At 43.8% G+C, this 20831-nt stretch overlaps 1 protein-coding gene across 1 annotated transcript; it reads right to left on the reverse strand.

The window, feature by feature from the left end:
* Positions 1–17565: 17565 nt before the first annotated feature.
* LOC123152381 (probable 6-phosphogluconolactonase 3, chloroplastic) lies at positions 17566–20607 on the reverse strand. The gene is made up of 3 exons (XM_044571942.1): positions 20108–20607; positions 19865–20000; positions 17566–18351 (listed from the first exon to the last, which is right to left on the reverse strand). Exons 1-3 carry the CDS (start codon positions 20449–20451, stop codon positions 17872–17874), a joined length of 960 nt encoding a protein of 319 aa, XP_044427877.1. The 5' UTR covers positions 20452–20607; the 3' UTR covers positions 17566–17871.
* Positions 20608–20831: the final 224 nt, after the last annotated feature.

Consider the following 20831-nt stretch of genomic DNA (forward strand, 5'->3'; position numbering starts at 1 on the left):
TCTAGGTATTGTCATCTTTGGTATGCAATTCTTCAATTAAACACTTATAACCTTTAGGAGGTTCTTTTTTTGCTAACGATCGAACTCCTAGGTAAGAAATTAAGAAATTAATTTGTAGCAAAAGGTTCCTTAATTATATTTAAAAGGTTGGGGTGAACACTTATTGATATGAGATCTTCATTTTTCTTACTAGAAGATTTACCCTTATTTTTAGGAACATAGATAAATTTGGCAACTTTGGTAGGAGGAGATTTTGAGGTATTTTTAACAGCAGAGAAAGCGGACCCCAAGTTGGTAATAATATCTTCGAGCTTATCAATTCTAGTAGAATCTTGATCTATCTTCTCATTGACTATGGGTTCCTTTTCCTTAAGATTTTTCAGAGTAACTCCTACCTTAGATCCATATTGGGAAATTTGGTTGTGGATATTTTTATTAAAATTTTCAATTAACTCAACAGTGGCAATTTTATTTTCAATAATATCAAGCCTTTGCATCACATGTTCCAAAGTTAAAATAGTTCCATTGACCAAAAGAGGTGGTGGGCCTAACAAATCTATAATAGCATTATAAGAATCAAAAGTATGGCTACCCAAGAAATTCCCTCCGGTAATGGTATCAAGAACATATCTATACCAAGGAGTGATGCCTACGTAAAAATTGTGAAGAAGGACGGAGGTAGATTACTTTTTAGTAGATCTATTTTGAGCATTGCAAATTCTATACCAAGCATCTTTTAGATTTTCTCCCTCCCTTTTTTTAAAATTAAGAACTTCATTATCGGGAGTGTTAACAATGATAGGTGAACTAGCCATGACAGCAAATAAACGATCTAACACACGGACCCAAAAGAGGCAAGCAAAAAGAGGCGAACGAAAAAGGGCAAATAAAACGGCAAGGGTGAAGTGGGGGGGAGGAAAACGAGAGGCAAATGGCAAATAATGTAACTCGAGGGATAAGAGTTTGTGATGGGTACCTGGTATGTCTTTACTTGAGCGTATTTCTCTCCGACAACGGCGCCAGGAATCCTTCTTGCTACCTCTTGAGCATGCATTGGTTTTCCCTTGAAGAGGAAAGGGTGATGCAGCAAAGTAGCGTAAGTATTTCCCTCAGTTTTTGAGAACCAAGGTATCAATCCAGTAGGAGACTACACGCAAGTCACCTAGTACCTACACAAACAATCAAGAACCTTGGAACCAATGCGATAAAGGGGTTGTCAATCCCTTCACGGCCACTTGCAAAAGTGAGATCTGATAATGATAATAAGATAAATATTTTTTGGTATTTTTGTTGTATAGATTGGAAAATAAAGATTGCAAAATAAATAGTAAACTAAAATTGTAGGTCGGAAACTTATATGATGTAAAGTAGACCCGGGGGGCATAGATTTCACTAGTGGCTTCTCTCATGGTAGCATATATTACAGTGGGTGAACAAATTACTGTCAAGCAATTGATAGAAAAAGTGCATAGTTATGAGAATATCTAGGCATGATCATGAACATAGCCATCACGTCCGTGTCAAGTAGACTGGAACAATTCTGCATCTACTACTGTTACTCCACACATCGACCGCTATCCAGCATGCATCTAGAGTATTAAGTTCATAAGAATAGAGTAACGCATTAGGCAAGATGACATGATGTAGAGGGATATACTCAAGCAATATGATATAAACCCCATATTTTTATCCTCGATGGCAATAATACAATACGTGCCTTGCTGCCCCTGCTGTCACTGGGAAAGGACACCGCAAGATTGAACCCAAAGCTAAGCACTTCTCCCATTGCAAGAAAGATCAATCTAGTAGGCCAAACTAAACCGATAATTCGAAGAGACTTGCAAAGATAGCAAATCATGCATATAAGAATTCTGAGAAGAATCAAATATTGTTCATATATAATCTTGATCATAAACCCACAATTCATCAGATCTTGGAAAACACACCGCAAAAAGTATTACATCGAATAGATCTCCAAGAACATCGAGGAGAACTTTGTATTGAGAACCAAAGAGAGAGAAGAAGACATCTAGCTAATAACTATGGACCCAAAGGTCTGTGGTAAACTACTCACACATCATCGGAGAGGCTATGGTGTTGATGTAGAAGCCCTCCATGATCGAATCCCCCTCCGGCAGATCGCCGGAAAAGGCCCCCAGATGGGATCTCACGGGTACAGAAGGTTGCGGCGGTGGAAAAGTGGTTTCGTGGCTCTCCTGGATGTTTTTAGGGTATAAGAGTATATATAGGCGAAAGAAGTAGGTCGGTGGAGCTCCATGGGGCCCACGAGGGTGGGGGCGCGCCTACCACCCCTCCCCCCTGGGTGCGCCCCCTGCCTCATGGAAGCTTCACGGACTTCCAGACTTGTACTCCAAGTCTCCTAGGTGACGTTTGTTCCAAGAAAGATCCTCGCGAAGGTTTCGTTCCATTTGATATTCCTTTTCTGCGAAACACTAAAATCGGGAAAAAACAACAATTTGCACTGGGCCTTCGTTAATAGATTAGTCCCAAAAATAATATAAAAGTGCATATTAAAGCCCATTAAACATCCAAAACAGATAATATAATAGCATGGAACAATCAAAAATTATAGATACATTGGAGAAGTATCACATAATCACTAGCATCACACATAATTTCAAAAGGCAAGTTCCAATCAGGTGGTTGAATAATAGGTGCAGAAATTAAGGCTTTCTTGAGTGTTTCAAAGGCTTCTAAACAATCATCATCAAAAACAAAAGGAACATCCTTTTGCAAAAAATTCGTAAGAGGCCTAGATATTTTAGAAAAGTCTTTGATAAATCTCCTATAGAAACCAACATGACCTAAGAAACTACGAATACCTTTGATTGAAGGAAATATGCCCTAGAGGCAATAATAAAGTTTTTATTTATATTTCCTTATATCATGATAAATAATTATTATTCATGCTAGAATTGTATTAACGGGAAACTTAGTACATGTGTGAATACATAGAAAAACAGAGTGTCCCTAGTATGCCTCTACTTGACTAGCTCGTTAATCAAAGATGGTTAAGTTTCCTGACCATAGACATGTGTTGTCATTTGATGAACAGGATCACATCATTAGAGAATGATGTGAGACAAGACTCATCCGTTAGCTTAGCATAATGATCGTTTAGTTTTATTGCTATTGCTTTCTTCATGACTTATACATGTTCCTCTGACTATGAGATTATGCAACTCCCGAATACCAGAGGAACACCTTGTGTGCTATCAAACGTCACAATGTAACTGGGTGATTATAAAGATGCTCTACAGGTGTTTCCAATGGTGTTTGTTGAGCTGGAATCGATCGAGATTAGGATTTTTTACTCCGTGTGTCGGAGAGGTATCTCTGGGCCCTCTCGGTAATGCACATCACTATAAGCCTTGCAAGCAATGTGACTAATGAGTTAGTTACAGGATGATGCATTACGGAATGAGTAAAGGGACTTGCCGGTAACGAGACTAAACTAGGTATGATGATACCGACGATCGAATCTCTGGCAAGTAACATACCGATGACAAAGGGAATGATGTATGTTGTTATACGGTTTGACCGATAAAGATTTTCATAGAATGTGTAGGAGCCAATATGAGCATCCAGGTTCTGCTATTGGTTATTGACTAGAGATGAGTCCCGGTCATGTCTACATAGTTCTCGAACCCGTAGGGTCCGCACGCTTAACGTTCGATGACGATTTGTATTATGAGTTATGTGATTTGATGACCGAAGTTTGTTTGGAATCCCGGATGAGATCATGGACATGAAAAGGAGTCTCGAAATGTTCGAGAGGTAAATATTCATATATTGGAAGGTTGCATTTGGACATCGGAATGGTTCTGAGACGTTCGGGCATTTTTCCGGAGTACCGGGAGGTTATCGGAACCCCGCGGGGAAGTTAATGGGCCTTAGTGGGCTTTAGTGGAGAGAGGGAAGCAGGGCCATGAGGTGGAGCGCGCCTCCCCCTTCCCAAACCGAATTGGACTAGTGGTGCAGGCACGGCCCCCTCCTTCCTTCTCCTTCTCCCCTCCATCCATTCCCTTCGGTGGAAAAAAGGAAAAGGGGGGTGAATCCTACTTGGACTAGGAGTCCAAGTAGGACTCCCCCTTGGCGCGCTCTACCTGGCCGGCCTCCTCTCTCCCTCCCTCCTTTATATACGTGTCCAGGGGGCACCCCAATAGCACAACAGACATCTCTTAGCCGTGCGCGGTGCCCCCTCCATAGTTTACCACCTCGGTCATATCATCGTAGTACTTAGGCGAATCCCTGCGCCGGTAAATTCATCATCACCGTCGCCACGCCGTCGTGCTGACGAAACTCTCCCTCATCCTCAACCGGATCAAGAGCTCGAGGGGCGTCATCGTGCGGAACGTGTGAAGAACACGGAGGTGTCGTACGTTGGCTACTTGGATCAGTTGGATCGTGAAGACGTTCGACTACATCAACCGCATTACTAAACGCTTCCACTTTCAGTCTACGAGGGTACGTGGACACACTCTCCTGTCTCATTGCTATGCATCTCCTAGATAGATCTTACCTGATCGTAGGTAAATTTTTTGAAATACTGCATTCCCCCATAGTGGTATCAGAGCCAGGTCTATGCATAGATGTTATATGCACGAGTAGAACACAAAGAGTTGTGGGCGATAATAGTCATACTGCTTACCACCAACGTATTACTTTGATTCGGCGGTGTTATTGGACGAAGCGGCCTGGACCGACATTACATGACCGCGTTCATGAGATTGGTTCTACCGACGTACTTACGTACTATTCTCCTCCATTTTTAGTTGAATCGAGTTTGACTACGGCCGGTCCTTGTTGAATGTTAAAACAACACACTTGACAAAAAATCATTGTGGTTTTGATGCGTAGGTAAGAACGGTTCTTGCTAGAAGCCCATAGCAGCCACATAAAACTTGCAACAACAAAGTAGAGGACGTCTAACTTGTTTTTGCAGGGCATGTTGTGATGTGATATGGTCAAGACATGATGAGATATAAATTGTTGTATGAGATGATCGTGTTTTGTAGAAGTTATCGGCAACTGGCACGAGCCTTATTGTTGTCACTTTATTGTATAAAATGCAATCACCATGTAATTGCTTTACTTTATCACTAAGCGGTAGCGATAGTCGTAGAAGCAATAGTTGGCGAGATGAAAACGATGCTACAATGGAGATCAAGGTGTCAAGCCAGTGACGATGGAGATCGTGACGGTGCTTTGGAGATGGAGATCAAAGGCATAAGATGATGATGGCCATATCATGTCACATATTTGGATTGCATGTGATGTTTATCCTTTATGCATCTTATTTTTCTTAGTACGGCGGTGGCATTATAAGATGATCCCTCACTAAATTTCAAGGTACAAGTGTTCTCCCTGAGTATGCACCATTGCTACAGTTCGTCGTGCCGAGACACCACGTGATGATCGGGTGTGATAAGCTCTACATTCACATACAATGTGTGCAAGCCAGTTTTGCACGTGCAGAATACTCAGGCTAAACTTGACGAGCCTAGCATATGCAGATATGGCCTCGACACACTGAGACCGAAAGGTCGAACATGAATCATATAGTAGATATGATCAACATAGTGATGTTCACCATTGAAAACTACTCCATCTCACGTGATGATCGGACATGGTTTAGTTGATATGGATCATGTGATCATTTAGATGACTAGAGGGATGTCTATCTAAGTGGGAGTTCTTAAGTAATATGATTAATTGAACTTTAATTTATCATGAACTTAGTACCTGATAGTATTTGCATGTCTATGTTGTTGTAGATCAATGGCCCGTGCTACCGTTCCATTGAATTTTAATGCATTCCTAGAGAAAGCTAAGTTGAGAGATGATGGTAGCAACTACACGGACTGGGTCCGTAACTTGATGATTATCAGCATTGCTGCACAAAAGAATTACGTCCTGGAAGCACCGCTAGGTGCAAGACCCGCCGCAGGAGCAACTCCGAATGTTATGAACGTCTAGCAGAGCAAAGTTGATGACTACATGATAGTTCAGTGTGCCATGCTTTACGGCTTAGAATCGGGACTTCAAAGACGTTTTGAACGTCATGGAGCATATGAGAAGTTCCAGGAGTTGAAGCTAATATTTCAAGCAAACGCCCGAACTGAGAGATATGAAGTCTCCAATAAGTTCTATAGCTGCAAAATGGAGGAGAATAGTTCTGTCAGTGAACATATACTCAAAATGTCTGGGTACCACAACCACTTGACTCAACTGGGAGTTAATCTTCCTGATGATAGTGTCATTGATAGAGTTCTTCAATCACTGCCACCAAGATACAAAAGCTTCGTGATGAACTATAATATGCAAGGGATGGATCAGACAATTCCCGAGCTCTTCGCGATGCTAAAGGCTACGGAGGTAGAAATCAAGAAGGAGCATCAAGTGTTGATGGTTAACAAGACCACTAGTTTCAAGAAAAATGGCAAAGGGAAGAAGGGGAACTTCAAGAAGAACGGCAAGCAAATTGTTGCTCAAGTGAAGAATCCCAAGTCTGCACCTAAGCCTGAGACTGAGTGCTTCTACATCAACCGCGTTACTAAACGCTTCCGCTTTCAGTCTATGAGGGTACGTGGACACACTCTCCCGTCTCGTTGCTATGCATCTCCTAGATAGATCTTGCGTGATCGTAGGTAAATTTTTTGAAATACTGCGTTCCCAACATTGATATCTTTAGGACATGGCATTTTCTCAATTGCATCAACCTTAGCTTTGTCCACTTCAATACCACTTTCGGAAATTTTATGGCCCAAGACAATACCATCATTAACCATAAAGTGGCACTTCTCCCAATTCAAGACAAGATTTGTTTGTTCACATCTCTACAAAACTCGATCAAGATTGCTTAAAACAACATCAAAAGACTTCCCATAAACAAAGAAATCATCCATGAAAACCTCAACAATCTTTGAAAGGTAGCAGGTGCATTGTATAAATCAAAAGAATAAGTTCTACAAGCATAAGTTCCAAAGGGACAAGTAAAAGTGGTCTTTTCTTGATCAGGTTGAGAAACATGTATTTGTGAAAAACTAGAGTATCCATCAAGAAAGCAATAATGTGTGTGCTTAGATAATCTTTCTAACATTTGATCAATAAAAGGCAGAGGGTAATGATCTTTTCTAGTTGCTTTGTTTAATTTTCTAAAATCAATTACCATTCTATAACCTGTAACAATTCTGTGTGGAATAAGTTCATTCTTATCATTAGGAACAACAGTAATACCTCCCTTTTTAGGGACACAATGAACAGGACTTACCCATCTACTATCAGCTATAGGGTAGATTATACCTGCTTCCAGAAGTTTTAAAATTTCCGTTCTTACCACTTCCTTCATTTTTGGATTTAACCGACGTTGGTGATCAACAACGGGTTTAGCATCAGGTTCCATATTAATTTTGTACTGACATAGAGTGGGACTAATGACCTTTAAATCATCAAGAGTATGCCCAATAGCAGCTTGGTGCTTCCTTAGAACATTCAATAATCTTTCTTCTTCATGTTCTGAAAGGTTAGCACTAATAATAACTGGATATATCTTCTTTTCATCAAGATAAGCATATTTCAAAGTGTCTGGCAATTGTTTTAATTCAAACATCGAATCATCTTTAGGTGGAGGAGGACCTCCTAGAGTTTCAATAGGCAAATTGTGTTTAAGCAGAGGACATTTCTCAAAGAAAATCTTATATATTTCATTTCTTTCATGCATATGTAAATCATTTTCATGGTCTAGCAAATATTTTTCTAGTGGATCAGTAGGAGGCACAACAAAAGAAACAAGACCAATTAATTCATCTTTACTAGGCAATTCTGTTTTATGAAGTTTTCTACTAAACTTGGAAAAATTAAACTCGTGAGACTCATCACCAAAACTAACACCGACAGTTTGTTTCTCACAGTCTATTCTAGCATTAACGGTATTCAAGAAAGGTCTACCAATGATATTGGGACAGAAGTCATCTTGTGGGGAACCAAGAACAAGAAAATCAGTAGGGTATTTATTTTCCCACACAAGACTTCAACATCTCTAACAATCCCAATTGGTGATATAGTGTCTCTATTAGCAAGTTTGATAGTAACATCTATGCCTTCTATCTCTACGGGTGCTATGTCATTCATAATTTCTTGATATAAGGAATAAGGAATAGCACGCATGCTAGCACCTATGTCACATAAACCATGATAATAGTGATCTCCTATTTTAACTGAGACAACGGGCATGCCAACCACAGGTCTATGTTTATCCTTTTTTATCAGGTTTGGCAATTCTAGCAGCTTCTTCGCAGAAGTAAATAACATGCCCATCTACATTTTCTTCCAAGAGATCCTTAACCATAGCAATACTAGGTTCTATTTTAATTTGTTCATCAGGTTTAGGTGTTCTAATATAGCTTTTGTTGACCACAATTGAAACTTTAGCATGTTCCTTTATCCTAACAGGGAAAGGTGGTTTCTCAATATAAGCAATAGGAACAACCAGATCAACATTATAAATTATAGTTTCTTCTTTAACTGATACTAGTTCTTTAATTTCTTCTTTAATAGGTGGGTGATATTTAAACAACTTCTCTTTAGGGAGATCAACATGAGTAGCAAATGATTCACAAAAGGAAGCTACTATCTCAGAGTCAAGTCCATATTTAGTGCTAAATTTTTCAAAAGCATCGGTATTCATAAAAGATTTAACACAATCATACTTAAATTTAATACCTAACTCTTTACCTTCGTTGAGTTCTCAATATTCAGAGTTGCGTTTAATTCTTTCCAAAAGATCCCATGGAATTCAATAGTCTTCTTCATAAAAGAACTAGCACAAGAAGTATCAAGCATGGTTTGATCATTACGAGAAAGCCGAGCATAAAAATTCTGGATAATATCTCTTGAGAGCTCATGATTGGGGCATGAATATGAAATTGAATTAAGCCAAGCTAGAGCGATACTTTCTCCTTCACGAGGCCAAGAATTATATATGTAATTCCGATCATGATGAACTAGATGCATAGGATAAATTTTTTGGTGGAACTCCAATTCCAAGATCCAATATCATCGCATAGCCTATACCATGCCAATGCTTTTCCCTTAAAAGATAAAGGAAAAACCTTCTCCATAACTTCATCTTCGGGTAAACCTGCAAGCTTGAACAATCCACAAATTTGTTCTACATATATCAAGTGCATATCAGGATGTTCGGTTCAGTCTCCTGCATAAGGATTAGCTAGCAGTTGTTCTATCATACCCGAAGGAATTTCATACTCAATATTTTCAGTAGGTGTAGTAGGTTGAGGGGTAGCTAATTGTGGTTCCGGTCGAGGTGCAGATACCCTGAACAAACCCCTCAAAGGATTGTTTTCCATAGTAACAAGTGACAATAAATTTCAGCACACTATATAAATGTTTCCTTACCAAATTCCACCTACCAAAGGCGCTTCACTCCCCGGCAACGGTGCCAGAAAAGAGCCTTGATGACCCAAAAGTATAGGGGATAAATTGTAGCTCTTTTCGATAAGTAAGAGTGTCGAACCCAACAAGGAGCAGAGGGAAATGACAAGTGGTTTTCAGCAAGGTAATGTTTGTAAGTGCTGAAATTGTAAGTAACAGGATAGTTTGATAGCAAGATAATTTGTAACGAGCAAGTAATGATAATAGTAGCAAAAGTGCAACAAGGTAGCCCAATACTTTTGAGGCAAAGGACAGGCCAAAACGGTCTCTTATGATAAGCAAAGCGCTCTTGAGGGTACACATGATTTTCATCTAGTCACTTTCACCATGTTGGTTTGGTTTGTGTTCGCTACTTTGATAATTTGATATGTGGGTGGACCGGTGCTTAGGTGATGTTCTTACTTGAAAAAACCTCCTACTTATGGTTAACCCTCCGGCAAGCATCCATAACTACGAGAAAAGTATTAAGAATAAATTCTAACCATAGCATTAAACTTTTGGATCCAATCGGTCCCTTACGGAATAGCGCATAAACTGGGGTTTAAGCTTCTGTCACTCTCGCAACCCATCATCTAATTGCTACTCCACAATGCATTCCCTTAGGCATAAATATGGCGAAGTTCCATGTAGTCGACGTTCACATGACACCATTAAGGGAATCACAACATACATACTATCAAAATATCGAACACATATCAAGTTCACATGATTACTTGCAACATGATTTCTCCCGTGACCTCAAGAACAAAAGTAACTACTCACAAATGATATACATGCTCATGATAAGAGGGGTATTACATAGCATATTGGATCTGAACATATAATCTTCCACCAAATAAACCATATAGTAATCAACTACAAGATGTAATCAACACTACTAGTCACCCACAAGCACCAATCTATAGTTCCGGTAACAAGATTGAACAAAAGAGATGAACCAGGGTTTGAGATGAGATGTGTTGTTGAAGATGTCGATGGAGATTGCCCTCCCCAAGATGGGAGAGTTGTTGGAGATGATGATGAGGACGATTTCCCCCTCCGGGATGGAAGTTTCCCCGGCAAAATCGCTCCGCCAGAGGGCAAAAGTGCTCCTTCCCAAGTTCCGCCTTGAGACGGCAGAGCTCCGTCCCGAAAGTCCTCCCCTTATTTTTTCTAGGTCAAAATGACTTATATACCAGAAGATGGGCACCGGAGGTGGGCCTGGGTGAGCACAACCCACCAGGGCGCGCCTGGGCTCCCTGGCACGCCCAGGTGGGTTGTGCCCACCTGGTGGGCCTCCTCTGGTACTTATTTGCTCCAATGTTGTTCATATATTCCATGAAAATTCTCCGTGAAGTTTCAGGTTGTTTGGAGTTATGTAGAATAGGTAGCTTGATGTAGCTTTTCCAGTTCCAGATTTCCAACTGTCGGAGTTCTCTCTCTTTGTGTATGCCTTGCATATTATGAGAGAAAAGGCATTAGAATTACTCCAAAAAGCATTATTATGGATAAAACATCATAAATAACAGTAGGAAAACATGATGCAAAATGGACGTATCAAGATCTTCGTTGAATATGTAGGAACCAATATGGGCATCCAGGTCCCGCTATTGGTTATTGACCGTAGAAGTGTCTCGGTCATGTCTACATCATTCTCAAACCCGCAGGGTCCGCACGCTTAACATTCGTTGACGATATAGTACTATATGAGTTATGTATGTTGGTGACCGAATGTTTCTTGGAGTCCCGGATGAGATGACGGACATGACGAGGAGCTCCGAAATGGTCCGGAGGTAAAGATTGATATACATGATGATAGTATTTGGTCTCCGAAAAAGTTTCAGAACGCACGGGATATTTATTGGATCACCGGAAGGGGTTTCGGAAGGCCACGGGAAGTTATTGGGCCTAACGGGCCAAGAAGAGGGGAGCACACCAGCCCACAGGGGGCTGGCGCGCCCCCATCCTGGTCGTCGGCCTTGTAAAGGAAAGAGGAGGGGCTGGCCCCCTCCTGCCTTTTTCCACGCAAGGAAGAAAGGGAAGGGGGCACCCTAGGGCAGCCAACCCCCCTTTCCTTCCCCCATGCGCCTAAGCAGGAAGGGGGGCGCATCTAGGGCAGGCGCCTAGGGTAGCTGTCGGCCCCCTTGGGGCGCACCCTAGGCAGCCTCCCCTCCCCCTCCACCTCTATATATGTGAGGATGGGAGGGGGCACGACACACCGTGATTCCCAAGCCGTGTGCGACGCCCCCTCTCCCTCTAGTTCATCCTCCGCAATAAACCGTTGTGCTTAGCGAAGCCCTACGGAAAAGTTTCACCACCACCATCATCACGCCGTCGTGCTGCCGGAACTCATCTGCTACTTCGTCTCTCTTGCTGGATTGAGAAGGCGAGGACGTCATCGAGTTGAACGTGTGATGAACGCGGAGGTGCCGTGTGTTCGGTGCTTGATCGGTATGGATCGTGAAGTTGTACGACTACATCAACCGCGTTGATAAACGCTTCCGCTTCGCAATCTACAAGGGTATGTACATGCTCTCCCCCTCTCGTAGTTATGCATCTCCATGGATAGATCTTGCGTGTGCGTAGATTTTTTTTTTGTTTTCCATGCAACGTTCCCCTACATCTTTCTCTCCCCTTTCTCTCTCACACACACGCACACCCGGACTCTCCCTACATATGACTATTCTCACTCCATCACAAAACACACGAAAACACACACACTCTCTCTCTCCTAGGTATGACAATCTCTCACTCTCCATCACAAACACACGCATTGTCTCTTTCTCTCCCCTACGTCTATCTCGATCTCTCTTGGGGTCTCTTTCTCGCACGCACACTTTCTCTCTCAATCTTCCACCCATATAGTTCCCTCACGGTCTCGAAGGGATCTATCTGAATATCTGTCACACACATGCACCCTCTCTCACTCCTTGTCCATGCCTACATTTTCTCTCTTGGGCACACCTACTAATTCTTTGTCCTTGTGACACCCACTTTCTCCATCTCCATTTCTCGCTCATGCACTGTCTTTCTCCTCTCTCTCTCTCTCTCTCTCTCTCTCTCTCGCTCTCTCTCTCTCTCTCTTGCACATACATCCATTCACCCACTCTAGCTATATCACACGCCCATGATATCTCTCCCATGGGTCTCTCTAGATATCTCTCCCCCAGGTCTCTCTCGGCCTCTCTCTCCCTATGTCTCTCTCGATCTTCCCCAGGTCCCTCTCAATCTCTCTCCCTACATATATCTCAACCTCTCTCCCTTAATTAGAGAAACTCTAGCAGACCCCGCAAAACGCCCCGGCCCACAAAATAACCGCCAAATTGCGGGCCGGGGCCAGAAAATCTGCACGATCATACCCCGCATCCCGCCCCGGCCCGCAAATTTTTTTGCGGGGCGCGGCAAATCTTCTCCCCCAACCTCTATCTTCACGGGCTGGGAGGCCGACCCGAGCTCAACCCCCATCCCGCGCGAGATTTGGCGGGAGGGACATTTCCACGCGCCCTTTCCCGCTCCCCGCACCCTCCTCCACCATTGCCCCCCCCTCCGCAAGCTCCGGCTCCTCCTCCCCGGCCGTCCCTCGCCACCATGGACGACCCCATGCCGTCCCCCGTCACCGTCGAGGTCGTGCATGTCCCTTCCCCTCAGGTGGATCTCGTCGCCGGCCATGTTGTCCCCGCCGCCATCGCCCAAGCCCACGACGCGCCTGCCCGCAAGCGGCAGGGCAACGTGGTCGTGCAGGGCAAGAATCCAGCTGCCCCCGCCGCGGTGGCCTGCGCTCCGGGCGCCAACGCGGCAGCGCGATCCCGGCCGGCGGCGGAGAAGGTCGACAAGGTCGCGGGTGTAAAGCGGAGGAAGGTTCCGGCTTCAAATAAGCCACCTTCTTCAACCTCCCACTCCATCCCCCCGCAAGGAGGTGCTCCGGCGATGCCGTTCAACGATGCCGCTCCCCCCGCGAGCGAGGTGTTCGACGAAATGGCCGGAAGGTATGCGTCTTCAATCTTGGCGATTCCCTTTCATTTTTCTCCATTATTCTCGATAGCGCGTGACTTGTTATCGTTCTCTATAGCGGTGGTTCGAACAATGCAACAACCGAGTTCGTGAACTTGTTGGACACGAACGCGGTTGACATTGATCAAGCCCCTTTCGAACCATTCGACTATAATGAAACGGAGGACGGCGTGGATGATCATGGTTGTGCAGACGAATTGGAGGAGATCGAAGCGGAAGTGTTTGAGCAATCGCAAGCAAAATCTAGGAAAAGCATCAGATCAAAGAACTACACGATTTTGGAAGATCAAGCTTTGATTCAAGCATGGAGTGCGGTGTCTCTTGATGCATGCACGGGTACTTCTCAAACATCCAAGAGATATTGGAAAAGGATCAAAGATCAATACTTCCGCATTATGGCAAAGCATCCCAATAGGACTCCACGCACATTTCGGTCGCTTCAAGGGCGTTGGGAGAATATCAAGCCTATGTGCAGCCGTTGGGCAGCTTGCTTGGAGCAAGTACGCAATGCACCTCCAAGTGGCACTATGGAGTCCGACTATGTGAGTTTGTTTTGCCTTTGTTCAAATTGTGCATCATCATATTGCATCATGGGAAATTATTGGATCACTTTGTTCACATTGTGTAGGACAAGATTGCTCAACATAGATACAAGGACATGGAAGCTTCGGAAGGCAAACTTTTCAAACTAGAGCATTGTTGGGAGTTGCTCCAAAAGTGCGAGAAGTGGAAATTGATCGACAAAGAATCCCCACCAAAGAGAGGCTCACTTACAAACATGGATGAATATGAGGATGATGATGGCCGAAGAAATTTGCACAAGCCCGATGGCGACAAGAAGATCAAGGAGAAGATGAAGAGAGAGCAAGAAGCATCGAGCTTGAGGGAGAAGATTGATGCCATGGTGCAATCCAACGAGTCGATGTTGTTGAAGTCGTTGGAGATTAAGAAAGAGTTGGCTGAGAAGAAGGCGAAGGAGAAGCAAGAAAAGTGGTTGTTGCTCAAAGAAGAGGGGCTGCGCAAAGCTGCCATCGAGGAGAGAAGAGCACGCGCCGCTGAAAACAAATCCATGTCCATGTTGCTCGCCGAAGAGAACAAGATCATGTCAATGAACCGCAATGACATGGACGACCTCACCAAAACATGGCATGATAGGGCAAGGAGAGAAATCTTGAAGAGAAGAATGGTGGCGTCGGCCGGTCCGTGCTACAGTTCCGGTGATGTTTTCTCCGCTCCATATGGTGGCAATGTGGATGATTTCGGTGCGGGGGTTGGAACAAGCGCTGGAGGTGGATTCGGTGGCACTGATGAACTTCAAGGTGGACTCGATGGTGCGGAGTGAAGATCGACCAAGATGATGCCGGACATGGGCGCACACATTTTGCAGGGCCCTCTTTTGCATTAGCCGTAATGAACTTGGGTTCTATTTGCGCGTGAAACTGTTTATGTCGTTTGAATTTGAACTTGTTTGTGAAATCCTATATCAAATGCGAGATTTGCAGTTTATCTGTTTGCGGGTCGTCGCGGTGGTGCCCGAGCAGATCCCGCAGAAGCCGACCCATAAAAAGGCATATTCCGTGAATATACTTTTTTATGGATCGGTTTGGGGGGTCTGCATCTGAGCCAGCCCGCGTCGGCCTGCAAAAACGGTTTTGTGTGAACTGCAAACACGTTTTGCGGGCCGACGGGATGCAGGGTCTGCTAGAGTTGCTCTTACCAAACCTCTCTTGGCCACGTGCTAGGGGTCTATCTCTCTGTTGCACAAATCCACCCATTCTCTTCGTGTATCTCATGACCTCATTTTCTCTCTCGGAGACGCGGCATGCTATCTCTCCATAAGGCACACACATTGTCTCTACTTTATCATGAGTTGTCCCTTTCTCTTACACACACACACACCCACTTTTGCACACTCACTCCTCTCTCAGATACACATTTGATCTTTCCCTAGTTCGGTAGGAGTATCTCGTTACATGTATCTCTCTCTTAGGGGCTTCTTCCTCTCTCTCCACCTTTCTTTGTCGCACACACATGCACCCAATTCCCCTCTTTCCTCATAAAGAGATATCCCTCCCTGTCTCTACGAGACTCACCATTTCGACCATACCCCCACCACACATCATCTCTCCCACACAAACGCTCGACCTGTCTCCCTTGGGGTTTTCTCCATCTCTCCCTCTCTCGTACACACCAAGCATATAACTTTCTCTCTGAGTCTCTCTCTCTCTCTCTCTCTCTCTCTCACTCACATAAATGAATGAACCCTCACCCCATCGTCTTTGATCTTGTATGTCTCACTCTCGGATTATTTGTACTATGACCCTCCATCTTTGTTTCTCTCTCTCTTTCTCATCCACACACACTAGCTACATATCGTTGGGCCACACTATCTCCTGACACACCTCCTCTCTTTAGGTTTCACGCTCTATTTTCACATAGACACACACTTTCTCGTCGTGACTCTTTATCCCTCCTTCTCTCTCTTCCCATCTCTCTCGCTCACTCTCTCTCATACACACGTGCCATCTCTATGACTTCCTCTTTGTCTCTTACGCTCCCTCGCCCGACCCTCTTCTCTCTCATGCGCATACATTCTCTCTTTCTATCTAGGTGTCTCTCCATCGCACCCCTAGTATATACACCATCTTGATATAGGTCCTCTAAAACCATGTCTACTACACACTCACGCATTTACATTCTTATTATGTGCTCATGTTTGGAAAGAGGGGAAAAGAAGACGCGACAGTTAGCACCATCAGTAAGCTACAAAGAGGAGATTACCCTATTTAATTAGATTTAATGAAATTCCTTATACTTCTGCTTAGATTAAAAATGCTGCCATTTTCACCGTGCCAGATTTTTTACGTGATCTGAAGCGGATTGTTGTACTCTAGAAGTGTAGAAATGGCAGCTGCAGTTGCCTCCTCCATCGTGGCAAAATCAGAAAGGTGCCTCATAATGTAACCTCCGCAAACAAAGGTTGAGTGATGTCAGAGTCACAACAATGATTGTGGTAGTCAGCTCTCCTTCGTCGTGCCAGTGGAATTGCCTATGTAAAGTCAGAGCTGCAGCAACGGCGCACCGTTGGCAACGATGATGGGCAACAAGTTGTATGTTCGGTCGTCTTTGACGGCATGAGCCTTGTATAGTTCTCCTTCATAGCTCTCCATCAAAGTTAGAGTTGCGTTGTCCTTGTCATGATTAGCAAAGTTCTGGCACAAACCTTCACGTGAGGGTCGATGATTATTTGCTATAAAGTTGTAGTCGCTTGCTCGGGAATTAGGAATGGTGATGAAGCCAGCTTGGAGAGATGTGGAGACGATGACGAAGTATGCTATCTCGATGAGGCTCTCTTTGTTGAGGTCCATGTGAGGTATTCTATGTGTGCCGTGCAATTGTTTGTGTCAATTTTTGCCCGGTTTTTCGTTAATTAACTGAAACTCTCTTTTGCCTAGCCAGTGGATGAGGCGGTTTAAAAATAAACTGTTGTCACAAAATGCCTAATCATCTAGTCATAGAATGTGTTACGGAATGCATCACAGGGATCTTAGTTCAACCAGAACCTACAACTCTTAATCACTGGATGAGGCAAATCTTTTGCCTTGGTTTAGAAATAAACTGCTGTCACGAAATGCTTAATAATCTAGTCGTAGAATGTGTTGCGGAATGCATGACAGGTATCTTAGTTCAACCTGAACTTTTTTTTTGAGTAAATAGTTCAACCTGAACTACATCTGAGAACGTGGATCTTAGTTCAGCCTGAACGTACGACTGAGAACCAAAAATGCAGTCCCTCCATTCAAATGAATAAGACACACACACATTCTAAATTTCAACTTTGAACATAAATTAGAACAATCAAATGTGGATTATATTATGTGATAAAAAATCACACTGTTGAATTTGTATTGAAAGGGAGTTTTTGATAGTATAATTTTTATGTCAAAAAATGTATATTAGTGATCTAATTTACAGTCGAAGTTGGATTTTAAAAAGCATACGCACCTTATTTATTGGAATGAATTTCATGCGCGCTTTACTCATTGAAATGGAAGGAGTGGACAGATGGGATAACAGCAATCGTGGAGCAACCGAGACAAGTGCAGAACGCTAATAGTGTTGAATAAAGGCAACCTTAGTCCAAAGAACATTCTGGGTAGACTATGGAAACAGTACCAAATACTGAATACCATTTACAAACACAAATCTAAATACCCGACGAACATATATCCCATAAAATGGCCATTAGTTACTCATATTATGAATAAACTGTAATGTGCCGCACATTTACGCTCTACTATATGCTACAAAATCAGCTCGTTTTTTTCAACATAGATATGAACAGTGCAAGCACGGATCTAACGGAATCCTGAAGGTGGAAGTTTCAACTTTATAGCATAACAGGCTTCAGATCCTTGACAACATTGACATAGCTGGCTTGTCAGTGAACCAGGTCATCTCTCCGTCTTGCGGCTCAACCATCTCAACGGGCAGCAAATCTGATGAACTTTCATTGGCTGAAAGCGCTTTGTGAACTGCACCAGCTTTCCCAGCACCAGTGACCATAAGTGCGATATGTGCGGACGAATTGATCACAGGGAATGTGAATGTTATTCTCTCTGGTGGTGGCTTTGGAGAATCCTTGACATAGGTGACCAACTTCTGGTTTTCGTTGACAATAGGGTGTCCAGGGAAGAGGGAGGCGATATGGCCATCAGGGCCCATCCCCAAAAGCATAAGGTCAAACTTTGGGAACCCAGTTACTGGTGACACCGCAATCACACCATTCTTGATGAGTTGCTTTAAACAATTTTCATAGTCATCCGCAGCTCCCTCAACCGACAGTGCATCATTCATGGCGTAAACTTGGTTAGCAGGAACCGGCACCTATATTTGACATACAGAAAGAAAAATGTGAGTACAAATGTGAGTACAATCCTGTCAATGGAGAAGATTTCTTATTGATGGCATATAACTAGAATGCATGATGTTAATATAATGATGATACAGTCAAACAAATATAATGATGATACAGATATGAAATTCGAACATTTATGTAACACATGTAGCAAAGTTCAAGTTGAATTCAACTGTACAAATATGACGTGTGGTTTTAGTTTGATTGACAAAATAAACGTATAGAACAGATGTTATGACCAGCATATTAGGGGCTTAGCCCAGTGGGTTATGGCCCAAGTATCTTAATCATTATTAGGGGCTTAGCCCAATTATCTTATCGTATTAGGATCGTTTGCTTAGGAGTCAAGTAAACCTCTCTATATAAGGAGAGGAGATGTATCAATCTAATCAAGCAAGAAGCAATCAATATTTGCTCGGCTTCCCTTAGGGAGCCGGGAGACCTAAACCCTAGCCGCCTCTTTCGTCCGCCGCGGTCACACCAGCCGCAAGGACGGCGCCCAGCCGCCGGCCGCCACGCAATCTCCTCCGACCTCCTCCCTCCTTCCCTTACAGGCTACGCCCTAGACCGGGTAGAACCCTAGTTTCTACCAACAGACTACATACTCATACTGATACAAATATTCTTTTCTGAGCTAACAAAGAAAACCCCAGGCACACAACTCTCTCTCTCAATTCGATTATATGGTGTACCACTAAGGCTAATCTTATCTTCTAAATATGAGAGCCAACTGCCAAATGTAACCTATAAGAATGCCATGTCACCTCAATTCTTTCCCCATAGAATCAACCATCGAACAAACATAAATCTGAGTGATCAAATCTATAAATTCTCAGTTCTAGACCGCTCCAGATTTCTTACTATAACTTAACACAAAACCAATTAAGTACAATCTTCCATAATTTAGATGAACAACTTTTCAGAGAAAAGGCAACCTACCTAGCTTTACTGAAAGCTAATAACAAAGTTTTTAGATGGACAATGGTCAGTGGATGTGACATTGTCTCCAAAGTTATTTCCCAGGAAACAATCTTTGCTTATTCACTGAGATTTCAACTAAAGGCATAATTCAGCTCTCTAATTTATGTCCACAATCCCCATTATGTAGTAGCTGACGGAAGTTCTCTACTTCATTTTTTTCACCGTAGGATAATACACCACTACAATTACAATAACGTGACAATGTGCATGTGCAGGTTCAATTCTAGTTTTTTTTACAATGGGTTCAAATCCTAGTAAACCTAGTATTCTACATTTTCTCAAACTATCCATCACATAAAGTTAATAACCCATATCAACAGAACCGTAACCATAAATAATGACAAGTCCAACAGAACGCAAATAATAGCATATAATCTACACAAAACATCAGAATATCCCGTTACTGCCACCGCTCAAATAGTCATCGAAGTCCCATTTCCGTTTGTACCCATCTTTAAACCACCCAACAGTAAGTTCATCAAAGATTGTCCATACGAGCACCTTAGAGAGAAACTCATCCATGGCAAGTTTGTAGTTACTATCCGCGTGGTCCTTGGGAACCACCCTCTCGTCCGCCCAGAAAACGTGCCATCTGCTCCAGTCCACCGCCTCCAGGTACGGCGGCTCAGCCAGTTTCCTGTGATACCAAAAAAAAAAAAAAAAATTAGACCTCTTCCCGGCCCATAATCCCGCGAGAGCCAAGCAAGAAATGTGCGGTGTTCATTCTCGAGGAGGTCCAAGAACCTCAGAGCTTTGATGAGAGAGCCGCCGGAAAGCACGACTGTGAAAGCGCTCCTCTCGGCGGCGAACTTCTCCGACAGTCCCGCCGCGTGCTCGGCCAGAGACGCCGCCAGGTCCTTCTCGGCGTCGAATATGAGAAGCTTCTTCCTGGAAGCCGCCTCGCCAGCAGCGCCCGGGGAGGCCATGGCAGAGACCGGGCCGAGGGGAGATTGCGATGGGGAAGAGGATAGTAGTCTGCAAGAAAGAGATCCGCGAGGGGTCGTCAGGATCCTGGAAGATGGCGATGATCGCCGGCTGGTGGTGGGGGAGAGGGAGTTCGAGGCGGCTGCGCCGGTGGCGGTGGACATGGCGGTGAGGGCGGCGAGGAGACCGGAAGGGAGAAGTGGTCGTTGGGTAAGAGGGACAGGTGGATTGGAAGATGTGGGTTGCTTTATACCCGTCGAGATCACGATGGACGGCCGGATCGCGCGGGACTGGCTGCTGCCGCCGCTTTTGAGGTGGACACGCGCCTCCGGTGATATGCGTAGCGAGTAGCGACCCTAGCGAGTGGAGTCCGAGCTCTTTTTTTCTTTTCTTTTTTGCCACTGCAACAAATCATCCAGATGACGTTTGCAAAAAGGGCACTGATAGGCGCCGGTGCGCTGGCCCAAGTTTGGGCCGGTCGCACCGCAGCTGCACGATTAGCGCGTCATTAGCCGTCTGTTTTGCCAGCTGGCCCATGTCCTTC

Source organism: Triticum aestivum, chromosome 7A (genome assembly GCF_018294505.1).
Source record: "Triticum aestivum cultivar Chinese Spring chromosome 7A, IWGSC CS RefSeq v2.1, whole genome shotgun sequence".
NCBI lineage: Eukaryota > Viridiplantae > Streptophyta > Magnoliopsida > Poales > Poaceae > Triticum > Triticum aestivum.

Excerpts from the sequence above, each read along its gene's own strand:
- LOC123152381 (XM_044571942.1), bottom strand. The coding sequence starts at position 20,451 with ATGTCCACCGCCACCGGCGCAGCCGCCTCGAACTCCCTCTCCCCCACC. Across the intron at positions 20,001-20,107 it reads TCTCTCATCAAAGCTCTGAG|GAAACTGGCTGAGCCGCCGT; the intron begins GTTCTTGGACCT and ends TTGGTATCACAG. Across the intron at positions 18,352-19,864 it reads TGGATGAGTTTCTCTCTAAG|GTGCCGGTTCCTGCTAACCA; the intron begins GTGCTCGTATGG and ends TGTCAAATATAG.